The sequence below is a fragment of the Chiloscyllium plagiosum genome, unplaced genomic scaffold (assembly GCF_037043375.1).
Source record: "Chiloscyllium plagiosum isolate Xiang-an unplaced genomic scaffold, Cpla_swu_hap1 HiC_scaffold_18, whole genome shotgun sequence".
NCBI classification, from domain to species: Eukaryota; Metazoa; Chordata; class Chondrichthyes; order Orectolobiformes; family Hemiscylliidae; genus Chiloscyllium; species Chiloscyllium plagiosum.
In genome coordinates this window covers 76,051,702-76,072,136 of record NW_028270156.1, presented here as the reverse complement: position 1 = coordinate 76,072,136, position 20,435 = coordinate 76,051,702, and the positions used below count along the sequence as shown (strand labels likewise).

Here is a 20,435-nt window from a genome sequence, read left to right as displayed (position 1 = left end):
CAACCTTCCAAAGCACAACCCACCCAGACCCATTCCCCTACATTTACCTCTTCACCTAACACTATGGGCAATTTAGCATGGCCAATTCACCTACATTTTTGGACTGTGGGAGGAAACCAGAGCACCCAGAGGAAACCCACGCAGACAGAGGGAGAATGTGCAAACTCCACACAGAGAGTCGCCTGAGGCGGGAATTGAACCTGGGTCTCTGGTGATGTGAGGCAGCAGTGCTAACCACTGTGCCACCGTACCGCCCACTATTTCCCAATATTCTTCCAAAGCTTCGTCTCTTTTCAGTTGCCTGTACCTCATGTATGATTCCTTTTCTTAGCTAGTCTCAAAATTTCATGGTTCCCTAATCTTGCCATTTCTATCCTCATTTTCACAGGGACATGAGTGTCCTGCACTCTAATCAATCTCTTTTTAAAAGTCTCCCGCTTATCAAATGGGGATTTACCTTCAAATAGCTGCTCCCAATCCATACGCCCCAGCTCGTGCTGAATTTTGCTATAGTTGGCCTTTCCCCAATTTACCACTCTTCCTAAATTGTGTGTGTGGCATCAAGAAAGCCTAGCAAAACTGGAGTCAATGAGAATCGGGAGGAAAACTCTCCACTGACTGGAGTCATACCTAAGGAAGATGGTTTTGGTTGTTGGATATCAGTCATCTCAGCTCCAGGACACCTTTGTCAGAGTTCCTCAGGGTAATGTGCTCGGCACAACAATGTTCAACTGCTTCATCAATTCCCTCCCTTCCATTTTAAAGTCAGAAGTGGGGATGTTCACTGATATTGCACAATGTTCTGCATTTGTGACTTACTAGGCACTGAAGCAGTCCATGTCCAAATGCAGCAAGACCTGGATGATATTCAGGTTCGGGCTGACAAATGGAAAGTAGCATTTGTGCCACACAAATTCCAGGCAATGACCATCTCTATTAAGAGAGAATCCAACAGTCACCCCTTGACATTCAGTGACATTAACATTTCTGAATCCCCTATTAGCAACATTCTGAGGTAACCCATGACCAGAAACTGAACTAGACTAGCCATAGTGGGCACGGTGGCACAATGGTTAGCACTGTTTCTCTCACAGCGGCAGAGACCCGGGTTCAATTCCCGCCTCAGGCAACTGACTGTGTGGAGTTTGCACATTCTCCCCGTGTCTGTGTGGGTTTCCTCCGGTTGCTCTGGTTTCCTCCCACAGTCCAAAAATGGTAAGGTGAATTGGCCACACTAAATTGCCCGTAGTGTTAGGTAAGGGGTAAATGTAGGGGAATGGGTCTGGGTTGGTTGTGCTTCAGCGGGTCGGCGTGGACTAGTTGGGCCGAAGGGCCTGTTTCCACACTGCAAGTAATCTAATCTAATCTAATCATATAAATATAGTTGCTACAAAAGCAGATGAGAGGCTAGGATTCCTGCGGCTAGTAACTCACTACCTGAGTCCCAAAGGCTGTCTGCCATCTACAAGGCAGCAGTCATTTATATGGTGAAATGCTCCCCATTTGCCTGGATGAGTGCAGCCCAGCAGCACTCAAGAATCTCAATACCAACAGGAACAAATCAGCCCACTTGATTGGCATCATATCCACAAACATTGACTCCCTCCTCCACTGATAGTTAGTAGCAAAGTGTGTATCATCTACAAGGTGCATTGGAGAAAGACTTAGACAGCACTGTCCAAACCTTTAACCAGTACAATCCAGAAGGACCAGGGAAGAGATACATGGGAATACCACCAACTGCAAGTTCCCCTCTGAGTCACTCAAGATCCTGACTTGGAAAGATATAACTGTTCCTTTCACGCCACTGGGTCAAAATCTTGGAATTCCCTTTCTAATGGCAATGTGAGTCGACCTATAGCTCTTGGATTGCAGCAGTTCAAGAAAAAAGAACAAAAGAGAAATACAGCACAGGAACAGGTCCTTCATCTCTAGAAGCCTGTGTCATTCACCATGCCCTAACAAAACAGGCCTTCTGCCCTTATTCAGTCCATAGCCCTCTATTCCCTCCCTGTTCATGTAACCATCCAGATGCCTCTTAAATGTCGCCAACATATCTGCTTCCAGCACCTCTTCTGGCAGCACGCCCCAGGCTCCTACCACACACTGCATGAAAAACTTCCCTCGCAGACAGGTACAATTACAACGTTTAAAAGGCATCTGGATAGGTGTATGAATAAGAAGGGTATAGAGGGTAATGCTGGTAATTTGGGATGGCTGGTCAGCGCAGATATGATGGGCCAAAGGATCTGTTTCTGTGCTGTATGACTGTATGACTCTATTAATCTCCCTTAAACTTTTCCCCTCTCACCTTGAACTTGTGGCCCCTTGTAGTTGAAACTTCAACCCAGGGAAAAAGCCTCTGACTATCCACCCTATGTATACCTCTCATAATTTTGTAGACCTCTATAGCAGCTGTCTTTACAGTGAAAACAATCCTAGTCTTTTTCAACTTTCCTTGCAACCATAGGCTGCTCGTCATCACCTTCTCAAAAGAAAGTAGGCAATAAGTTAGGATTAATCCTTGGCAAAACATTGTAGGCTGAAGGGCCTGTTCTGTGCTGTATTTTTCTATGTTCTATGTTCTAAGTGCTTTCCCAGCCACTGATGGCCACATCCAATGAGTGAATTTTAAAAATGAAGTTCTTGGAAACAGTTTTGAAACAGAGCAGAAATGGAATTTCTGCATGAGATCTAAGGAGATAGTGATCCATTGAAGGGAGGAGCTGGTGGTTATATTTCTTAGGAACTTGAAAAAAGTCAGCCTATGAAAGATGTTTTCATAGAGCAGCCAATGTCAACCTTATCTTCTTGTATACATAGTGCTCTATATTTCTTGCAAAACAATAATCAGGTTTATAAACAAAAAATGATTAGAAGGATGTTATCAAAGTCAATAATTTACATAATTTCTTCACTCAGAGAAAAGCCTAAGAAAACAAATATAGGAGATTTGAGGTAAAAAAAAAAGGAAACTGCTGGAGAAACTCAGCAGGTCTGGCAACACCTGTGGAGAGAGAAACAGAGTTAATGTTTTGAGTCTGGTATGACACTTGATTCAAAAAATTAATTCTGTTCCTCTCTCCAGACTTGCAGAGTTTCCCCTGCACTTTCTGCTTTAACAATCAAATTTTTTTATTGATTTCATTCATGAAGTTTAATTGTCTATTTTCACTTCGTAGGTCACAATCCAAACCACAATTTTCGTGTTTGCAGTACCTGGGGAAATTATCACTTTAAAACCTTTGATGGTGACTTTTATTATTTTCCTGGAACTTGCAATTATGTCTTCGCTTCCCAATGTTTAAGTAGTTATGAGGAATTCAACATCCAGATGAGACGTTCCATTGTCAATGGTTTTCCAAGGATTACTCACATTGTCCTGAAAGTTGATGGAGCAGTTATTGAAGTACAGAATTCAATTATTTCAGCCGATGATAATCTGTAAGTATTTTATTATTTGAAGCTCTTATACCAGATCTGCACAGTTTAGTCTGGTGGGAGAAGAGGGGTGGGAAGGTTGCTTTGTCGAATTATGATCTGGATTTTCTAAACACAATTGGGAAAATAATGATCCAGATATTTCTTGGTCCCAAACTTATGGCTCAACTGTGTTGCTGACTTGACCATGTTTTTAAATGCTCTAATTGATAAGGAGGTGAATTGAGCATCCATTAGGGGAATGAAACACAGGGCAACTGTGCAAAACTAAGGTACTGCTCTCTTCCTAGTGCAAGCTACTCAAGGTCCTGACAGTTTTAAACATGAAAGAAATATCTTCTGTCACTCTGCAATGGGCCTGCCTAATTTGCACCAGAATCAGGTTAATTGAAATAGCCACTAAAAATGACAGTGTTGATGTGCTAAATGAACTTTAGTACCTTGTTAATTGGAAGCGAATGTGTACCCGTTCCTTCTTCCTGCCAGTATTTTGAAAATTGAACACAGTCCTGGAGGAGTTCAGATCCAGAGACAGGGTCTATATATTTTAATGTCACCCATACCGAATCCTTACTCTGCAGGCGTTTGAAAACAAGCCCATACTGTGTTACAAGGTTAAAAAAAAGTGTGTAGCATATCAAACTCACAGCAGTCTTTTCCCCCACAAGAACCACAATCCAATCCTATTGTCCTGCTCATGCTCCCTGAACCATAACATTTCTCTTTGCAAACATCAAACGAGAAAATAATTTCTGGATTCTGCATCACCAACGACATTCTGATCACTTCTGTGTAGTGAATTTTCTCAAACTTATCCTCTTAATCCTCCTGTGATCTTACATTTGGTTGTCTTGTTACAATTTTACTGAATGATGAAATCATTCATCATAACCATCTTGAGCAGCTCCAACAGGTCAGCCATTACCTCCTTCTTACCAGTGAACACAGCCGAAACTCCTCAAGTCTCACTTTTGAAGGACACTCCATTACTGAATCTTCACAGCATCTGTGAAGAGAAAGCAGAATTACTTTCAGTCCAGTGACCTTTATCAGAACTTATTTTAGCTAGGAAAAGGTTGGTCGATATCCTGAAGTTGGGGTGGGAGGAGAGTGAGGAGTAAACAATAGGTGGAGTTGGAGCTCAAAGAAGGAGCAAAACAATTGGGCAGAGAAAGGAGTAGGTAAAGATCAGCCTGGAAGAACCAATAGCTGCTAATGGACTCCATTAATGGCTGGCAATGCGTTGCTTGTGGCACATAGATGCTTGATGACTGGCACAGACAATGACGGGCAAAAGGGATTCTGTCCATGCCGACTCTATCGACTGCAGTAACTTACTGAGGGGCATTCCAAAGCACCTTCCAAATGTGTGGCCTCTCCGACCTAGAATGACAAGGCAGAAAATAAATGCCTAGGAACACCATTGCCTGCAAGTTTCCCTTGAAGTCATGCACCCACATGCTGGCTTTAGAAATATATCAGCTTCTTTCACTATTACCAAATTAAAATCCTGGAACTTGCACCTACCATATGTGGAAGTTCAAGAAGGTGGATCACCATTATGTTCCCGACAGAAGTTAGGGATGGGCAATAAATACACACCTTGCCAGAAATGCTGATATTTTATGAAACAAATAAATTGCATGAGAAAAAGAAGTTCTCTGGTGGTTTGCTGAGGATGGGATAATGGATAAGGATGATAAAATATGAGTGATGGTTTTGGACAGGTTGTAATTTGTTCAGGAGCTAAATCTGTTGGATAGAGTTGCAAATAAAAATAACAAATAAACAATTTGTTTTGTAAGCCTGTAATATATTTCTGAAATAATTAAATTCAAGGCCATATTGAAAACATTTATAATTTTTTGCTTCTTTTATTGTAGTGTGACATTACCTTACACCCATTCTGGGATTGTGATTGAGAAAGTCAGTAATTACACTCGAATCACTGCAAAGATTGGCTTGACTCTTATTTGGAATGGAGGTGACGCCCTCACGGTATGTGCATCATTACATTAGCAGCTATTTGAATATAACCCACCATTTTCCAACCCTTAACTAAGAAATCATGGACATGATGGTATTGTCTCTGGACTAAAGAGTTTGAATCTCACACGGCAGATGGTGAAATATACTTCCTAAATCCAGGATTAAAAGCTGGAAAAACTCATCTGGTTCACGAATACCATCTGGTATCTAAATCTGCTATCCCACCATCTGGTTTGCATGTGACCTCAGATCCATTGACTCATAAATGCCCTCCGACATGGCAGAACAACCTCTCAATTGCATCTAACTGCTGCAAATTCTGAGCAAAAGGAACAAAATCAGATGGAACATCCAGCATCTACTAAGGCATCAGAAATGACAAATACATACTCTGTCAACCATGCCAAAGTTGGGAAAGCTACCTCATGGACTATTCAAATAACAGCCTGACAGACTCATTCTTATAGACCCATATCTGATAGGCAATGTGTCAGTCGCCATTATAATCACATCTGGCTATGTCCTGCCTGAACAGGGCAGGCTCATCAGAAGTGGAAACATAATGGTACACAGTTGAGATGGAATTGACTCCAGATCCCATGACATCTCAGTACATTAGATTAAACATGGTCAAATAAATTTCTTGCTGGTTACTACCAACCATAGTCTCCCCCACACATCAGATGATGAATCATTTTTCCTCCATATTGAGCACTTGAAGAAAGCATGAGGTTGACAAGACCAATAGAATGTACTCATGGTGGGACCATCACCTGGGCCATGTGACAAAGGGCATACCTGATGGCTGGACATGCATTTGTGGTTAGAGAACTAACAAGAGGTGAAAAAACATATTTGACTCTATCCTCACCAATTTACTTGAGGCAGATACATCCATCATGATAGTACCAGTGGAGATGATTGTGGTGACACGGTTCTTCCTTTAATTTTAGGATATCCTCATTGTGCTATATGGCACTATCACTGTACTAACTAGGACAGGTCTCAAACTGATCTAGGAGCTCAAGACTAGGCACCTAAGGGGCATTGAGTCTGGCATATCCCCCATTCTATCACCACCAAGCCAGGAGATCAACCCTGGTTCAACAAAGAGCACAAGAAGGCATGTCAAGAGTTGCAGCAGGTGTATCTACAAATGAAGTATCAACCAGATGAAGCTACAACACTGGACTAATTATGTGCCAAACAGCATAAGTAGTATGTCATTTACAAAAAAAAAGCCACTCCACAACCAATGAATCAGATCTATGTTCTGCAATCCTGCCACATCCAGTCATGAATGTGGACAGCTAAACAGCTCAATGGAGAAAGATGCTTCACAAATATTCCCATTCTCAGTGGTGGTGCTGGAGCTATAATCCACATTCAGATTGGCCACAGCTCTCTAGGTCTCCTGTCCCCATGGGGAAAAATTCCCATTCTAATTATTTGAGAACTACTTAAAACTGTATTTTATCACTTTGTGAAAGGCAGATTTCACGGAAAAGAGCCAGCTGACTTTTTGGTTGGTGTGGACCAGGTAATCAGTACCCTTGTAACATCCATCTCTCAGAGGTGAAGAAGAAATGGTGATATACATCCAGATTAGAATGGCACATGATTTGGATTGGAACTTGATCAAGCAATATTAATGTTTTCCAGGTGCTAATGTCTGTTAATCTAGAAGGTGGTTTCTAATAAGCCTTGGAAAATTGCTGACATATCTTGTTGATACTTTTCAAATAAAAGCAAAGTACTGCAGATGTCGGAGATCTGAAATAGAAACAGAAAGTGCTGGAGAAACTTAGCAGGTCTTGCAACATCTGAGGAGAGAGAAATAAAGTTAATATTTACAGTCTGATATGACTTCTTCAGAACTGAATGTGCTCAAAAATGATGACTTTTATAATGTTTACAAATGGATGGAATAAAAGGCAGAGGGAGTACTGATGGTAGTAGAGGTGTGATATATGGATGAAAAATACGTGTGATTTATAGAAAATAGGTCAGCGTTGCTGAGAGCAAACCCATACAAGCAAATGACTTGGGGAATTGAGGGTTGGGAAGGATGTGTAATCAAAATGGCAACAATGTTCATGCTATGAAATCGTTGAAGACCTTGTTGAGTCCTGAAGGCTCTCATGTATTTAAGTAGAAAATGAAGTACTATTCCTCCAGCTTGCATTAGGCTTTACTGGGACTCGGAAGCAGAAATAAACAGAAATGCAGCAACTGTGTTCTAGTGGTGTCGGGAATGAAAGTCATCAAGTCATGGAGGTCTAAAGCACACAACCATCAAGTCTCGGCCAATCAAACACAATCACGAAGCATTCTAATTCCATATTGTATAAAAATAATGGTTAACACTCTGAGACACCATTCAGAAAATGGTGTTCACATTGAGCCACTGTTAGGGCAGCATGGTGGCTCAGTGGTTAGCATTACTGCCTTGCAGCACCAGGGACCCAGGTTCAATTCCAGCCTCGGGCAACTGTCTGTGTGGAGTTTGCACATTCTCCCCATGTCTGTATGGATTTCCTCCAGGTGGTCTGCTTTCCTCTCACAATCCAAAGATGAGCAGGTTAGGTGGATTGGCCATGCTAAATTGGCCATGCTAAATTGCCCATAGTGTTCAGGAATGTGTAGGTTAGCAGCATTAGTAGGGGGTAAATATATGGTAATAAGGTAGAGGAATGGGTTTGGGTGTGATACTTTTCAGAGCGCAAGTGTGCACTTGTTGGGCTAAATGGCCTATTTCCACTGTAGGGATTCTATAATTCTAAATTGCCCATAGTGTTCAGGAATGTGTGGGTTCAATGCATTCGTCACGGGTAAATGTACAGTGTGGGGAATGGGTTTGGGTGGATTGCTGTTGGGAGGGTTGATGTGGACTTGTTGGGTCGTGGCCTGTTTCCACACTGTAGGGATTCTTTGAAAAAAAACTCAAGTAGATTCCTTTGTCCCACATGGTTTAAAGCTGCTGGAAAGAAGTGAGATTTGCACTCATCTAGGCAACTGGAGAGTTGTGTTAGAACCATCATTTCTGAATGGAATCCTTTATTCTCTGCCCTAACTGATGTAAACAATTCCATTATACATGGTGTCACTCATTAGTAAGGGGTTGATTAATGTCAAGATTAGAGTGGTGCTGGAAAAGCACAGCGGGTCAGGCAGCATCCAAGGAGCAGGAAAATCGACGCTTTGGGCAAAAGCCCTTCATCTGGAATGAGGCAGGGAGCCTCTGGGGTGGAGAGATAAATGGGAGGGGGTGGTAGGGCTCGAGAGAAGGTAGCTAAGAGTACAATAGGTGGATGGAGTTGGGGATGAAGGTGATAGGTTGGAGAGGATGGTGGAGTGGATATGTGGGAAGGAAGATTGGCAGGTTGGACAGGTCATGAGGATGGTACTGAGCTGGCAGGTTGGCACTGCTGTGAGGTGAGAGAAAGGGGAAATGAGGAAACTGGTGAAGTCCACATTGATGCCCTGAGGTTGAAGTTTTCCGAGGCGGAAAATGAGGTGTTCTTCCTCCAGGCGTCGGGTGGTAAGGGAGTGGTCATGGAGGAGGCCCAGGACCGGCATGCCCTCGGCAGAGTGGGAGGGGGAGTTGAAATGTTGGGCCCCACGGGGCGGTGGGGTTGATTGGTGAGGGTGCCCTAGAGATATTCCCCAAAGCGATCTGCGATATGGCATCCAGTCTCCTCAATGTAACGGACACCGCAACGGATACAATAAATGACATTGGTGGATGTGCAGGTGAAACTTTGATGGTTGTGGAAGGGTCCTTTGGGGTCTTGGATGGAGGTGAGAGGGGAGGTGTGGGCGCAGGTTTTGCAATTCCTGCAGTGGCAGGGGAGGGTGCCAGGATGGGAGGGTGGGTTGTAGGGGGGTGTGGACCTGACCAGATAGTCAAGGAGGGAACGGTCTTTGCGGAAGGCGGAAAAGGGATGGGGAGGGAAATATATCTCTGGTGGTGGGGTCCGTTTGTGGGTGGCAGAAATATCGATGGATGATGTGGTTTATGCGGAGGTTGGTGGGTGGAAGTTGAGCACCAGGGGCGTTCTGTCCTTGCTGCGGTTGGAGGAGTGGGGTTGAGGGCGGAGGTGCGGGACGTGGATGAAATGCGCTGGAGGGCATCTTCAACCATGTGCAAGGGAAATGACGGTCTTTAAAGGAGGCTATCTGGTGTGTTCTGTGGTGGAACTGGTCCTCCTGGAAGCAGATATGGTGGAGGCTGAGGAATTGGGAATACGGGATAGTATTTTTTCAGGAGGTAGGGTGGGAAGAAGTGTAATCCAGGTAGCTGTGGGAGTCGGTGGGTTTGTAAAAAATGTCAGTGTTAAGTTGGTCATCATTAATGGGGATGGAGAGGTCTAGGAAAGGGAGGGAAGTGTCAGAGATGGTCCAGGTGAATTTAAGGTCAGGGTGGAATGTGTTGGTGAAGTTGATGAACTGCTTAACCTCCTCGTGGGAGCACAAGGTAGCACCGATGCAGTCATCAATGTAGCGGAGGAAGAGGTGGGGAGTGATGCCGGTGTAACCATGGAAGATGGACTGTTCTACGTAGCCAACAAAGAGACAGGCATAGCTGGGGCCCACGCGGGTGCCCATGGCTACCCCTTTGGTCTGGAAGAAGTGGGAGGATGCGAAGGAGAAATTGTTAAGAGTGAGGACAAGTTCAGCCAAACGAACGAGAGTGTCAGTGGAAGGGTACTGGGGGGGGATGTTGGAGTTGATTAATGCAATTAGCTGAATGCCTACAGTGGTAACAGAATTACACCAGGATCGATCCCTGTATTGACTGGTCGATGCGTCTCAGTGAATGTACGATCAATGGATAATGATGCCTTCACTACTCTGCCACTGCCCTTCCTTCTGTCTGTTAATCAGCCAACCCAGGCCCAATTGCTGCCAACAATGCAGAGTTGGTGTGTAACAAAGCCAGACATTTTAGTTCCAGGATTACTCAAAATAATCCTACAAGGCCATTTTCTACTCATTCACTGAATCATGCTACAGCCCAAATATGATGGACATCATGATTGGGAACAAGGTGTCTGAGCAAAATGTTGGACATCAAAATTTTCATTGAAGGTATTAGGAAACTTAGGGGGACAGATAGGTTTGATAAAAATAAGCTATTTGTTCTAATGTTGAGACTAAGGCTGGGGGCATGGTCTAAGAATCAGGCGAGAAATTAAGAAACAATTCTATACACAAAAGATGATACAGGTCATTCTGCTATAATGCACATTTCATTAACACAAATGCGCTATAACGCGACTGACGAATTGGGGACATTGTTCCTCAAACATGTGTTGGCTGTAACGCAATTATATCGCCAATACTTTCAGTGTTGTTTCTAAAGTGCAATTTTTCTATAACGCGGGGTTGCACAAGAACGCAACCATAGCACTATTGAAAAAAAATGTAGAAATCCGCAAATCTCTTCCACAAAGAACAATTGAAGCTTGATCAAATATTAATTTTACATTTGAGTTTGACAGGTTTGGTAAATTGTCAAGGAATTTGGGGCAAAGGCAGATGCCAGGATTTGCACACCAGCCACTTTTGAATGGAGATCTCCTTGCTGCTAAACACAAGATCAGCTGCATAAAGTTCACAGAGAAAGCATTAACTGGAGTGCAGTAATCAGAAAGTCTGTGAGATTCAAAATCAGTGGTACACTTTCAGTGGATTCATAATCTGTCTACTCTCCAGTGCACACTTGCACATTGCCAGCCCACCCAAAACAGAACCTGGAGCCTCATATTGCAGTGTCATCTCTAAAATATTCCCATTGACAGACAAAAACTTCTATTCTTCATAATTTACTTGATGCAGCTCATAGTACATTTTTGATTTTCTTTCCTTTTTTTGCATTAGCTTGAACTGGGCCAACAGTTTGTCAACACAACATGTGGACTCTGTGGTGATTTCAATGGCATACGAGATAATGAATTTTTTTCAAACGGTACGTATAAAGGGTACTAGCCATCACATTTGATTAGATAGTTTTATTTCATGTTGCTTATTTATTGATTGTTATTGATTAAAGGATACCACCTGACTCCAATCCAGTATGGAAATTTACAGAAGCTGAACGATCCCAAGGAGCAATGCAATGATGTACATTCATCTGAACAAAACAAAAATTGTTCAACGTTTGTGAGTCGATGTTTCTTATTAATCTAACCTCCTTTTGGCTTGAATCCATTTTAGCTCTGAGATTTTATTTTAAACATTTGCTTCTGCTAATTATCTACTCCTTTTTCCAAGCTAATTAGACGTTATAAAAGGCTGTGAACAGCGAAAGAGTTAGCTATTTTGATAGTACACATAGCACAGAAGAAGGCCATTTGACCTGTCTGCTGTCTGCATTTAAGGTCCACACAGATCAATTTCCTATCCCATCTTGGTGAAGGTGACATGGTGGTAATGTCAATTTTGGTGGCTCAGTGGTTAGCTCTGCTGTTTCATAGTACCAGGGACTTGGGTTTGATTCCAGCCTCAGGTGACTGTGAGTACAGTTAGCACATTCTCCTGTGTCCGTGTGTTACAGTCCAAAAATGCTTAGGTGGATTGGCCCTGCTAAATTGGCCAAAGTGTGCGGGCTAGGTGGATCAGCCATAGTAAATAAGGAGTGGGAGGCTCGGTGCAGGCTTGGTGGACTGAATGGCCTCTTTTTGCACTGTAGGGATTCTATGATGCCTTTAATGTCACTGGATTAATAACCCAACAGTTGAAGGGAATAGGAATAAAATGTTATGTTGATAAGGTGAGGGGAAGAGAGAGGGGGATAGTGTAGATCAAGAATATAGACACATCATAAATGATTATAGCTAATGTATGGCCTAATGGTCCCATTTATCATAGAATCCCTACACGGTGGAAACCAGCCATTTGGCCCAACAAGTCCATACCAACCCTCCTAAGAGTAACCCACCCAGACCCATTCCCCTACCCTATTACTCTACATTTACCCCTAACTAATGCACCTAATCTACACATCCCTGCACACTGTGGGTAATTTAGCATGGCCAATTCACTTAATCTGCACATCTTTGGACTGTGGAAGGAAACTGGAGCACCTGGAGAAAACCCATGCAGACACGGAGAGAATGTGCAAATTTCACACAGACAGTTGCCAGAAGCTGGAATTAAACCTGGATCCCTGACGCTGTGAGGCAGCAGTGCTAAATCACTGAGCCACAATGCTGCCACACTTCTGTCCTTTAAATTCATAGGGACCCATTGTAAATGACAATGTGCTAACTTTATACATTTTAACATTCAGGATAGCTGATGTTTAGAATGATAATAATTCATTGGTCCATATGGTCCTCTGTGTTTAGGATAGAGAGATGCTTGTTCCAACTCAATGTCGTCAAAAATCACATGAGACCAGGTTACAGTCCAGCAGGCTTACTTGAAACCTCAAGTTTTCAGAGTCCCTGCTCCTTTCTCAAGCAGCTAGTGAGAGAAAATACATTGGACACAGAATTTATAAGTAAATGATCAAAGGGTCATACAACTTATGCAAATATATTGAACAAACCAAGATGGCTATTAGGTTTTCATTCAGTTAGAATGGAAGACAGGTTTCAAATGATTATTATGTAAATCCCAGAATTTCTTTCGAGTCACTACCCCAAGATCTTTTACTTATAAATTCTGTGTCCAATGTATTCTCTCTCACTAGCTGCCTGACAAAGGAGCAGTGCTCTGAAAGCTTGCAGTTTCAAATAAACCTGTTAGACTATAACCTGGTTCTTGAGATTTTTGACTTTGTCCACCCCCAGTCCAACACCAGCACTTCCACATCATAACTCAATATAGACATGAGTATTTGGTGCATATACTTGTAGGAAAGTTGCAAGAGTCTCATACACCGGTGATCCACATCTTTGTTACGAAACATATTAACAATGTGCTGCCACTATTTAAGGAAGGTGGTAAGGACAACTATAGACCAGTGAGTCTGACGTCGGTGATGGGCAAGTTGTTACAGGGAATCCTGAGAGACAGGATGTACATGTATTTGGAAAGGCAAGGATTGATTATGGATAGTCAACATGGCTTTGTGCGTGGGAAATCATGTCTCACAAACTTGATTGAGTCTTTTGATGAAGTAACAAAGAGGATTGATGAGGGCAGAGTGGTGGTATATGTATGGAATGAGCTGCCAGAGGAAGTGGTGGAGGCTAGTACAATTGCAACATTTAGAAGACATCTGGATGGATATATGAATAGGAAAGGTTTGGAGGGATATGGGCCAGGTGCTGAAAGTTGGGATGAGATTGGGTTGGGATATCTGGTCAGCATGGACAAACTGGACCGAAAGGTCTGTTTCCATTCTGTATATCTCTATGACTCTATGACTGTATGTAATTAAACGCTGATGCACAATTTGGCCTTTACTTAATAATTTCCTTTCTCCTCAGGAATCCATGTGTGAAAGAGCGCTCACTGATCCAGGTTTTTCCAACTGCTATGATATCTTAGATTTAGCACCTTTTATCAAGAGCTGCATGCTGGATGTGTGCCTGTGCAAGGATTTAGAAAATCCATCATCCTGCATGTGTAATACCTTATCAGAATTTTCTAGACAATGTGCTCATGTTGGAGGTAAACCTAGCAACTGGAGAAGGAAAGAAATGTGTGGCAAGTAGTTTTAAAATTGATCAACCTCAAGCTCCCCAAACAAAATCACAAAAACCATTATTTTCTCATGGAAATTATGAATATATTAAATGTTGGCACTGTATCTCTATTACAGAGAAGACTTGCCAGTTTAATATGACCTATGAGGAGTGTGGTATTCCATGTGCAGACACATGCTCAAATCCTGATAGGAGCCGGATGTGTGAGGACCACTGCATTGATGGCTGCTTCTGTGCTCCAAGTAAGATACAATGCCTCAAAGTATTGTTCAGTTGAATACTAACTGTATGTGATGGTTTTCCCTTGTTTAATAAGGGGGAGGAGTTTATGTGTCAAAAGCACTTTGACTAAAAGCTGACATGAAAATTTACCTTAGCACAGCTATTACAATCTAAAGGAATATTACCAAAATATTTAACTGTCCTTCACCCATACTGATGGTGACTAAACTGTTCACTATAAGTATTTTCTGTTCTTGTTTCAGATTTCCAAGATTTTTCAATGTTTTCTTTATATTTTCAAGTTTACTTACGTTACTGTGTTCATGATTTTAAGATGTGTTGGCAAGGCTTTATCGCTGATTTTATCACTGAGGCAGGAGCTATACTGTACTTATATTTATCTAAAGCAAACTGCTAATACTATTGAAATCAATATTTTCAGATTTACCTTAACTGAAATAAAAGTAGGGTTATAATTAAGGTAGCCATCATGATTAAATTTCAGGATCTGATATTTCAGAGGAATTGTAATACAACAAATTGTGTAAATCCCTTATGCATAAAAAGTAATAGCAAGACATTCAAAATGGTAGGAAGAGGGATAATGGATGCTTCAGCCACCACAGTAATGTACAAAGCCCATGTGAAATTTTGTTCAAGCAGAACAGAACTGTAAACAGGCAAGCACTGCCTGCCTATGCTTCCCCATATTAAATGTTCTTAAGTTTGATTGACATGTTATTTTCCAGGACAGGAGCCTTGTGGGATCTTGCTGCCCACTGAGATGTTAATTCTGGGGCAACAAAGTGTCATCTTTCCCAGTTGCTACAATTTTCTTTGAAGCCTTATTAGTTGTGTCAGTGCAGTTTGAAAACATTAAAGATTTCTTCCACATTAGCGTCTCAGAGCCTGACTGTAGGTAGGCTTCCTGAGACACACACACACAGGGCTGGGAATGGAGAGGGGGATATTTGCTGAGGATCTCTTGGGTGTGAGAGTGAGACCATGCCTGTGTGTGTGTGTGTGAGAGAGAGAGAGAGAGAGAGAGAGAGAGAGAGAAAGAGAGAGTGAGAACATGCCTTTGTGTGTGTTTGTATGAGACTATGACTGTGTGTGTGTGTGTGTGTGTGTGTGTGTGTGTGAGTGACAACATGCCTGTGTGTGTGAGAGAGAGAGTGAGACCATGCCTCGGTGTGTGTGTGTGTGTGTGTGTGAGTGAGACCATGCCTTTGTGTGAGAGAGTGAGTCAATGCCTCTGTGTGTGTAAGAGAGTGAGACCATGCCTCTCTGTGAGTATGTATGTGTGTGTGTGCGTGAGATAGTGAGACCATGCCTCTGTGTGTGAGAGAGAATGAGACCATGCCTGTGCGTGTGTGAGAGAGAGAGTGAGACCATGCCTCTGTATGTGTGTGAGAGAGTGTAAGACCATGCCTCTGTGTGTGTGAGAGTGAGACCATGCCTCTGTGTGTGTGTGTGTGTTAGTGAGACCATGCCTGTGTGTGTGTGTGTGAGAGTGAGACCATGCCTCTGTGTGTGTGAGAGAGACTGAGACCATTCCTCTGTATGTGTGTGAGTGAGACCATGCCTGTGTATGTGTGTGTGTGTGTTTGTGAGAGAGAGAGAGAGTCAGACCATGCCTCTGTATGTGTGTGAGAGAGTGTGAGACCATGCTCCTGTGTGTCTGAGAGTGAGACCATGCCTCTGTGTGGGTGTGAGTGAGACCATGCCTGTGTGTGTGTGAGAGAGAGTGAGACCATGCCTCTGTGTGTGTGAGAGACTGAGACCATGGCTCTGTATGTGTGTGAATGAGATCATGCTTGTGTGTGTGTGTGTGTGTGTGTGTGTGTGTGTGTGTGAGTGAGACCATGCTGATTATAACATTCTGAAAAAAATTCAGGAACAAAAAGGATGAGCTTGTGCCACGTAAGCTTTGTCTAGTTGTGCCATATTGATATATGAAAAGTATTTGGGTGTTTGTTTTAAAAAAATTCTCAAGGTCAGGTTCGTAGGAGAGTAGTCTGACACAGAACAAACGACCAAGAGGCGAGTCTGCTAGAATATGGGCATTTTATTCCCCGCAGCGTCGCCAGAACGGGTCTGGCTTATACTCACTCTACATGTTACCAAAACTGGGAGCCGTCAGTTCTCGTAGAGCGGTTGCCAACAACCCACGCTCGGCGGTTAAACGTAACCCCGGAGCAGACTCACCGAACTGGAGACTTTTCCAGCTGATATACTCCCTTCCAGATATAAACATTCATGTGAACAGCAGAGCAAGGCTAAAAAACACATTCCATTCTGGTTACATACAGATAAGAAGATTCACACGGGACTAAGCAACACCTCCATTCCGGTTAGATTCACACATGTATTGGGACATAATTTTTAACCGTTTCACCACATTCCACTGCTTGGAATTTTACACCACATTCCACTGCTTGGCCCAATACATGTGTTACATTATGCTTAATTCAGTTCAATTCGTTTCAGTTAATTTCAGTTCAGTCAATTCAGTGTAATTCAATTCAGTTCCGTCCATTTCAATTCAATTTAGCTCAGTTCCATTTTGTTCCGTTCAATTTGATTCACTTCAGTTCCACTCAGTTCAGTTCAGTTCAATCCCATTCAATTCTGTTAACTCCGCTTCAGCTTTTTGGACATGCCCACATCCTCCGCTGTACCCCAGGCAAGGGGTTCTTCGGCAGGACTGGGATCCTTTCTCAAACAAACTGCCACGTACATGCCCACATCCATGCCATCCCGGGACGGTCGGGACCTCCACAGTTTGTTCTTCTGGTTTCTTAGTCTTTTTCCAAAACATTGTTCTGTATCAAAATCTCTCCTCAATTGCGATTGACCCTGCTCGACTACGCCAAATGTTTTAAAAAAATTCTCAAGGTCAGGTTCGTAGGAGAGTAGTCTGACACAGAACAAACGACCAAGAGGCGAGTCTGCTAGAATATGGGCATTTTATTCCCCGCAGCGTCGCCAGAACGGGTCTGGCTTATACTCATTCTACATGTTACCAAAACTGGGAGCCGTCAGTTCTCGTAGAGCGGTTGCCAACAACCCACGCTCGGCGGTTAAACGTAACCCCGGAGCAGACTCACCGAACTGGAGACTTTTCCAGCTGATATACTCCATTCCAGATATAAACATTCATGTGAACAGCAGAGCAAGGCTAAAAAACACATTCCATTCTGGTTACATACAGATAAGAAGATTCACACGGGACTAAGCAACACCTCCATTCCGGTTAGATTCACACATGTATTGGGACATAATTTTTAACCGTTTCACCACATTCCACTGCTTGGAATTTTACACCACAGTGTTACATTACTTTTAATGTTATTATAGAGAAGATGTAACATCAGTTTTATAGAGAGATACATGTGCCCGCCTCATATAAAGTCATAGAGTCATAGAAATGTACAACATGGAAACAGACCCTTCGTTCCAATCGATCCATGCCGACCAGATATCCCAATCCAATCTAGTCCCACCTGCCAGCACCTGGCCCATATCCCTCTTAACCCTTCCTATTCATATACCCATCCAAATCCCTCTTAAATGTTGCAATTGTACCAGCCTCCACCACTTCCTCTGGCAGCTCATTCCATACACACACACACCACCCTCTGTCTGAAAAAGTTGCCCCTTAAGTCTTTTTTATATCTTTCCCCTCTCACCCTAAACCTATGCCCTCTAGTTCTGGACTCCCCGACCCCAGGGAAAAGACTTTGCCTATTTATCCTATCCATGCCCCTCAATTTTGTAAACCTCTATAAGGTCACCCCTCAGCCTCCGATGCTCCAGGGAAAACAGCCCCAGCCTGTTCAGCCTCTTCCTCTAGCTCAAATCCTCCAACCCTGGCAACATCCTTTAAATCTTTTCTGAACCCTTTCAAGTTTCACAACATCTTTCCGATAGGAAGGAGACCAGAATTGCACGCAATATTCCAACAGTTGCCTAACCAATGTCCTGTACAGCCGCAACATGACCTCCCAACCCGAATACTCAATACTCTGACCAATAAAGGAAAGCATACTAAATGCCTTCTTCACTATCCTATCTACCTGCGACTCTACTTTCAAGGAGTTATGAACCTGCACTCCAAGGTCTCTTTGTTCAGCAACACTCCCTCGGACCTTACCATTAAGTGTATAAGTCCTGCCACGATTTACTTTCCCAAAATGCAGCACCTTGCATTTATCTGAATTAAACTCCATCTGCCACCTCAGTCCACTGGACCATCTGATCAAGATCCTGTTGTAATCTGAGGTAACTTTCTTCGCTGTCCACTACACAGTCAATGTTGGTGTCACCTGTAAACTTACTAACTATATCATCGAGCTGTGAATGGGATATCAGTGGTATCAAGTGGAATGAAATACGAATGTGGTGAAGTTGTTATATTGGTACTGTAGGTCTGGAGAGGAATATGTTAATGATATTTGCATATTTTATTAATGTTGTGAACAGAAGAGTCTTGCAGTAGTTTTGAAGGTAGTGAATAGTTCACTGTTTTATAGAGATGGTGCAATAGTATTGTTAGAGAAACAATGATTGTGTTGTATTAAACACAAACAAAAATAAATTTATAGCAGAGGCTCTTCAGAGTGTTACAAAGTGGGATTACAATAGTAAAAAAAAGAGATAACATGATGATAACAATCGAAGTAACTGAATCATATCATTTTAAAAGTAAGAAAAAGCTGCATGTTAAGAATCTGTGTATGTGTAACTTCAAAACTTTATATTGTAGATACTGTTCTTGATGATATTTCCAACACTGGATGCATTCCAAAAGAACAGTGTCCCTGTACCTACAATGGATTATCTTATGCACCTGGAGAGTCCTATTCCACCAAATGCAGTAAATGGTAATTAATTTGACTTTTACAAAAAAATCATAAAGTTCATGTTTTTTTAGATGGAATTTATCCTTTTATCATTTTTTTCCTTGATTTTCATCCAAGAAAAATACTGATATTGAACACTTTTTAATCTGACAGCAATTGTAATGGAGGACAGTGGTCTTGTACTGATCTATCTTGCCCTGGGATCTGTTCTGTTGAGGGAGGATCTCATATTAATACATTTGATGAAAAGCAATACACATTTCATGGGAATTGTCATTATGTTCTTGCTAAGGTAAGGATCACTTTCACTTGAGCTTTAGTAAAATGAAAATTAACAGCACCAACAAGCTAACATGCTAATAATGTTGTTGATTGTCACTAGAATAAAGATGTTACTTAAGAGGATTGGCATTGGTATATTTCTATTTTCATTTCATCTAAAAGTCTGTGTGTTACAGAAGAACTAACTTAACAAAATATTCAACTCTCTATGAGATTTAGTTTGAAGTGCCATGCAAGTGGATGATTTCATTAAAAGTTGTTATTTGGTCTCTTTCTTCTAACCCATCACTCTAGGACTGCGAAAATACTTTCTTCACTGTCCTCGGAGAGCTGCAGCAATGTGGTATTACAGAATCTGAAACATGCTTAAAGTCTGTATCAGTGACTGAACATAGATCTCAAACTGTAAGTCATATAAAATTTGCTATTGTTATTTAAATATTTTGATATATATTTAAGGGAATACCAAGGTCTAAACATAATTTTATTAAGAATGTATTTTATTTATTCTTTATTTACAGATCATTACAATTAACCCCAATGGCCGTGTGTCTGTCAATGGAATCTTTTCAGAATTGCCTTTAACCTTTGGTAAGTCATGTGCAAAAATCATTAATTTTTTGCTTTAAGCACAAAATATACCCAATCTCTTTACCTGCAAGAGCATCTTAAGCAACCAGATTCCTGAGTGGACACCACATTGACCACAAGTACTGTGTAATGGGCTTTATATATGTCATGGATTTCTGACACTGATGCCATCTTAAAACCTGATCAGTGAACCTGTATGATAACTCAGCAGCTCACAAATTCATTTGCTTGTTTTCACCAGAGAGCAGGATGGCATACTCCTGATCCTGGGGTAAGAGCAAATCCTGCCTGTGCAACACCTCATATATGGAGAACTCCAGGACTTTACTGGCAAAGCATGGCACCAATATCCCCTTGTCTGCCAAGTGCAGGACAAAGCTTAGGA

General features: G+C 42.1%; 1 protein-coding gene across 1 annotated transcript in view; it reads left to right on the top strand.

Moving 5' to 3' along the window:
* The window catches only part of LOC122558122 (uncharacterized), a 112,122-nt gene that overhangs the window by 8,523 nt on the left and 83,164 nt on the right, over positions 1-20,435 (top strand). Inside the window, exons 3-12 of the mRNA XM_087996201.1 lie at positions 3,183-3,444; positions 5,325-5,439; positions 11,314-11,401; positions 11,486-11,595; positions 13,872-14,091; positions 14,207-14,332; positions 19,081-19,198; positions 19,331-19,469; positions 19,754-19,864; positions 19,981-20,050. Coding sequence (XP_087852327.1) covers positions 3,183-3,444; positions 5,325-5,439; positions 11,314-11,401; positions 11,486-11,595; positions 13,872-14,091; positions 14,207-14,332; positions 19,081-19,198; positions 19,331-19,469; positions 19,754-19,864; positions 19,981-20,050 — 1,359 coding nt within the window. The remainder of the gene's footprint in view (positions 1-3,182; positions 3,445-5,324; positions 5,440-11,313; positions 11,402-11,485; positions 11,596-13,871; positions 14,092-14,206; positions 14,333-19,080; positions 19,199-19,330; positions 19,470-19,753; positions 19,865-19,980; positions 20,051-20,435) is intronic.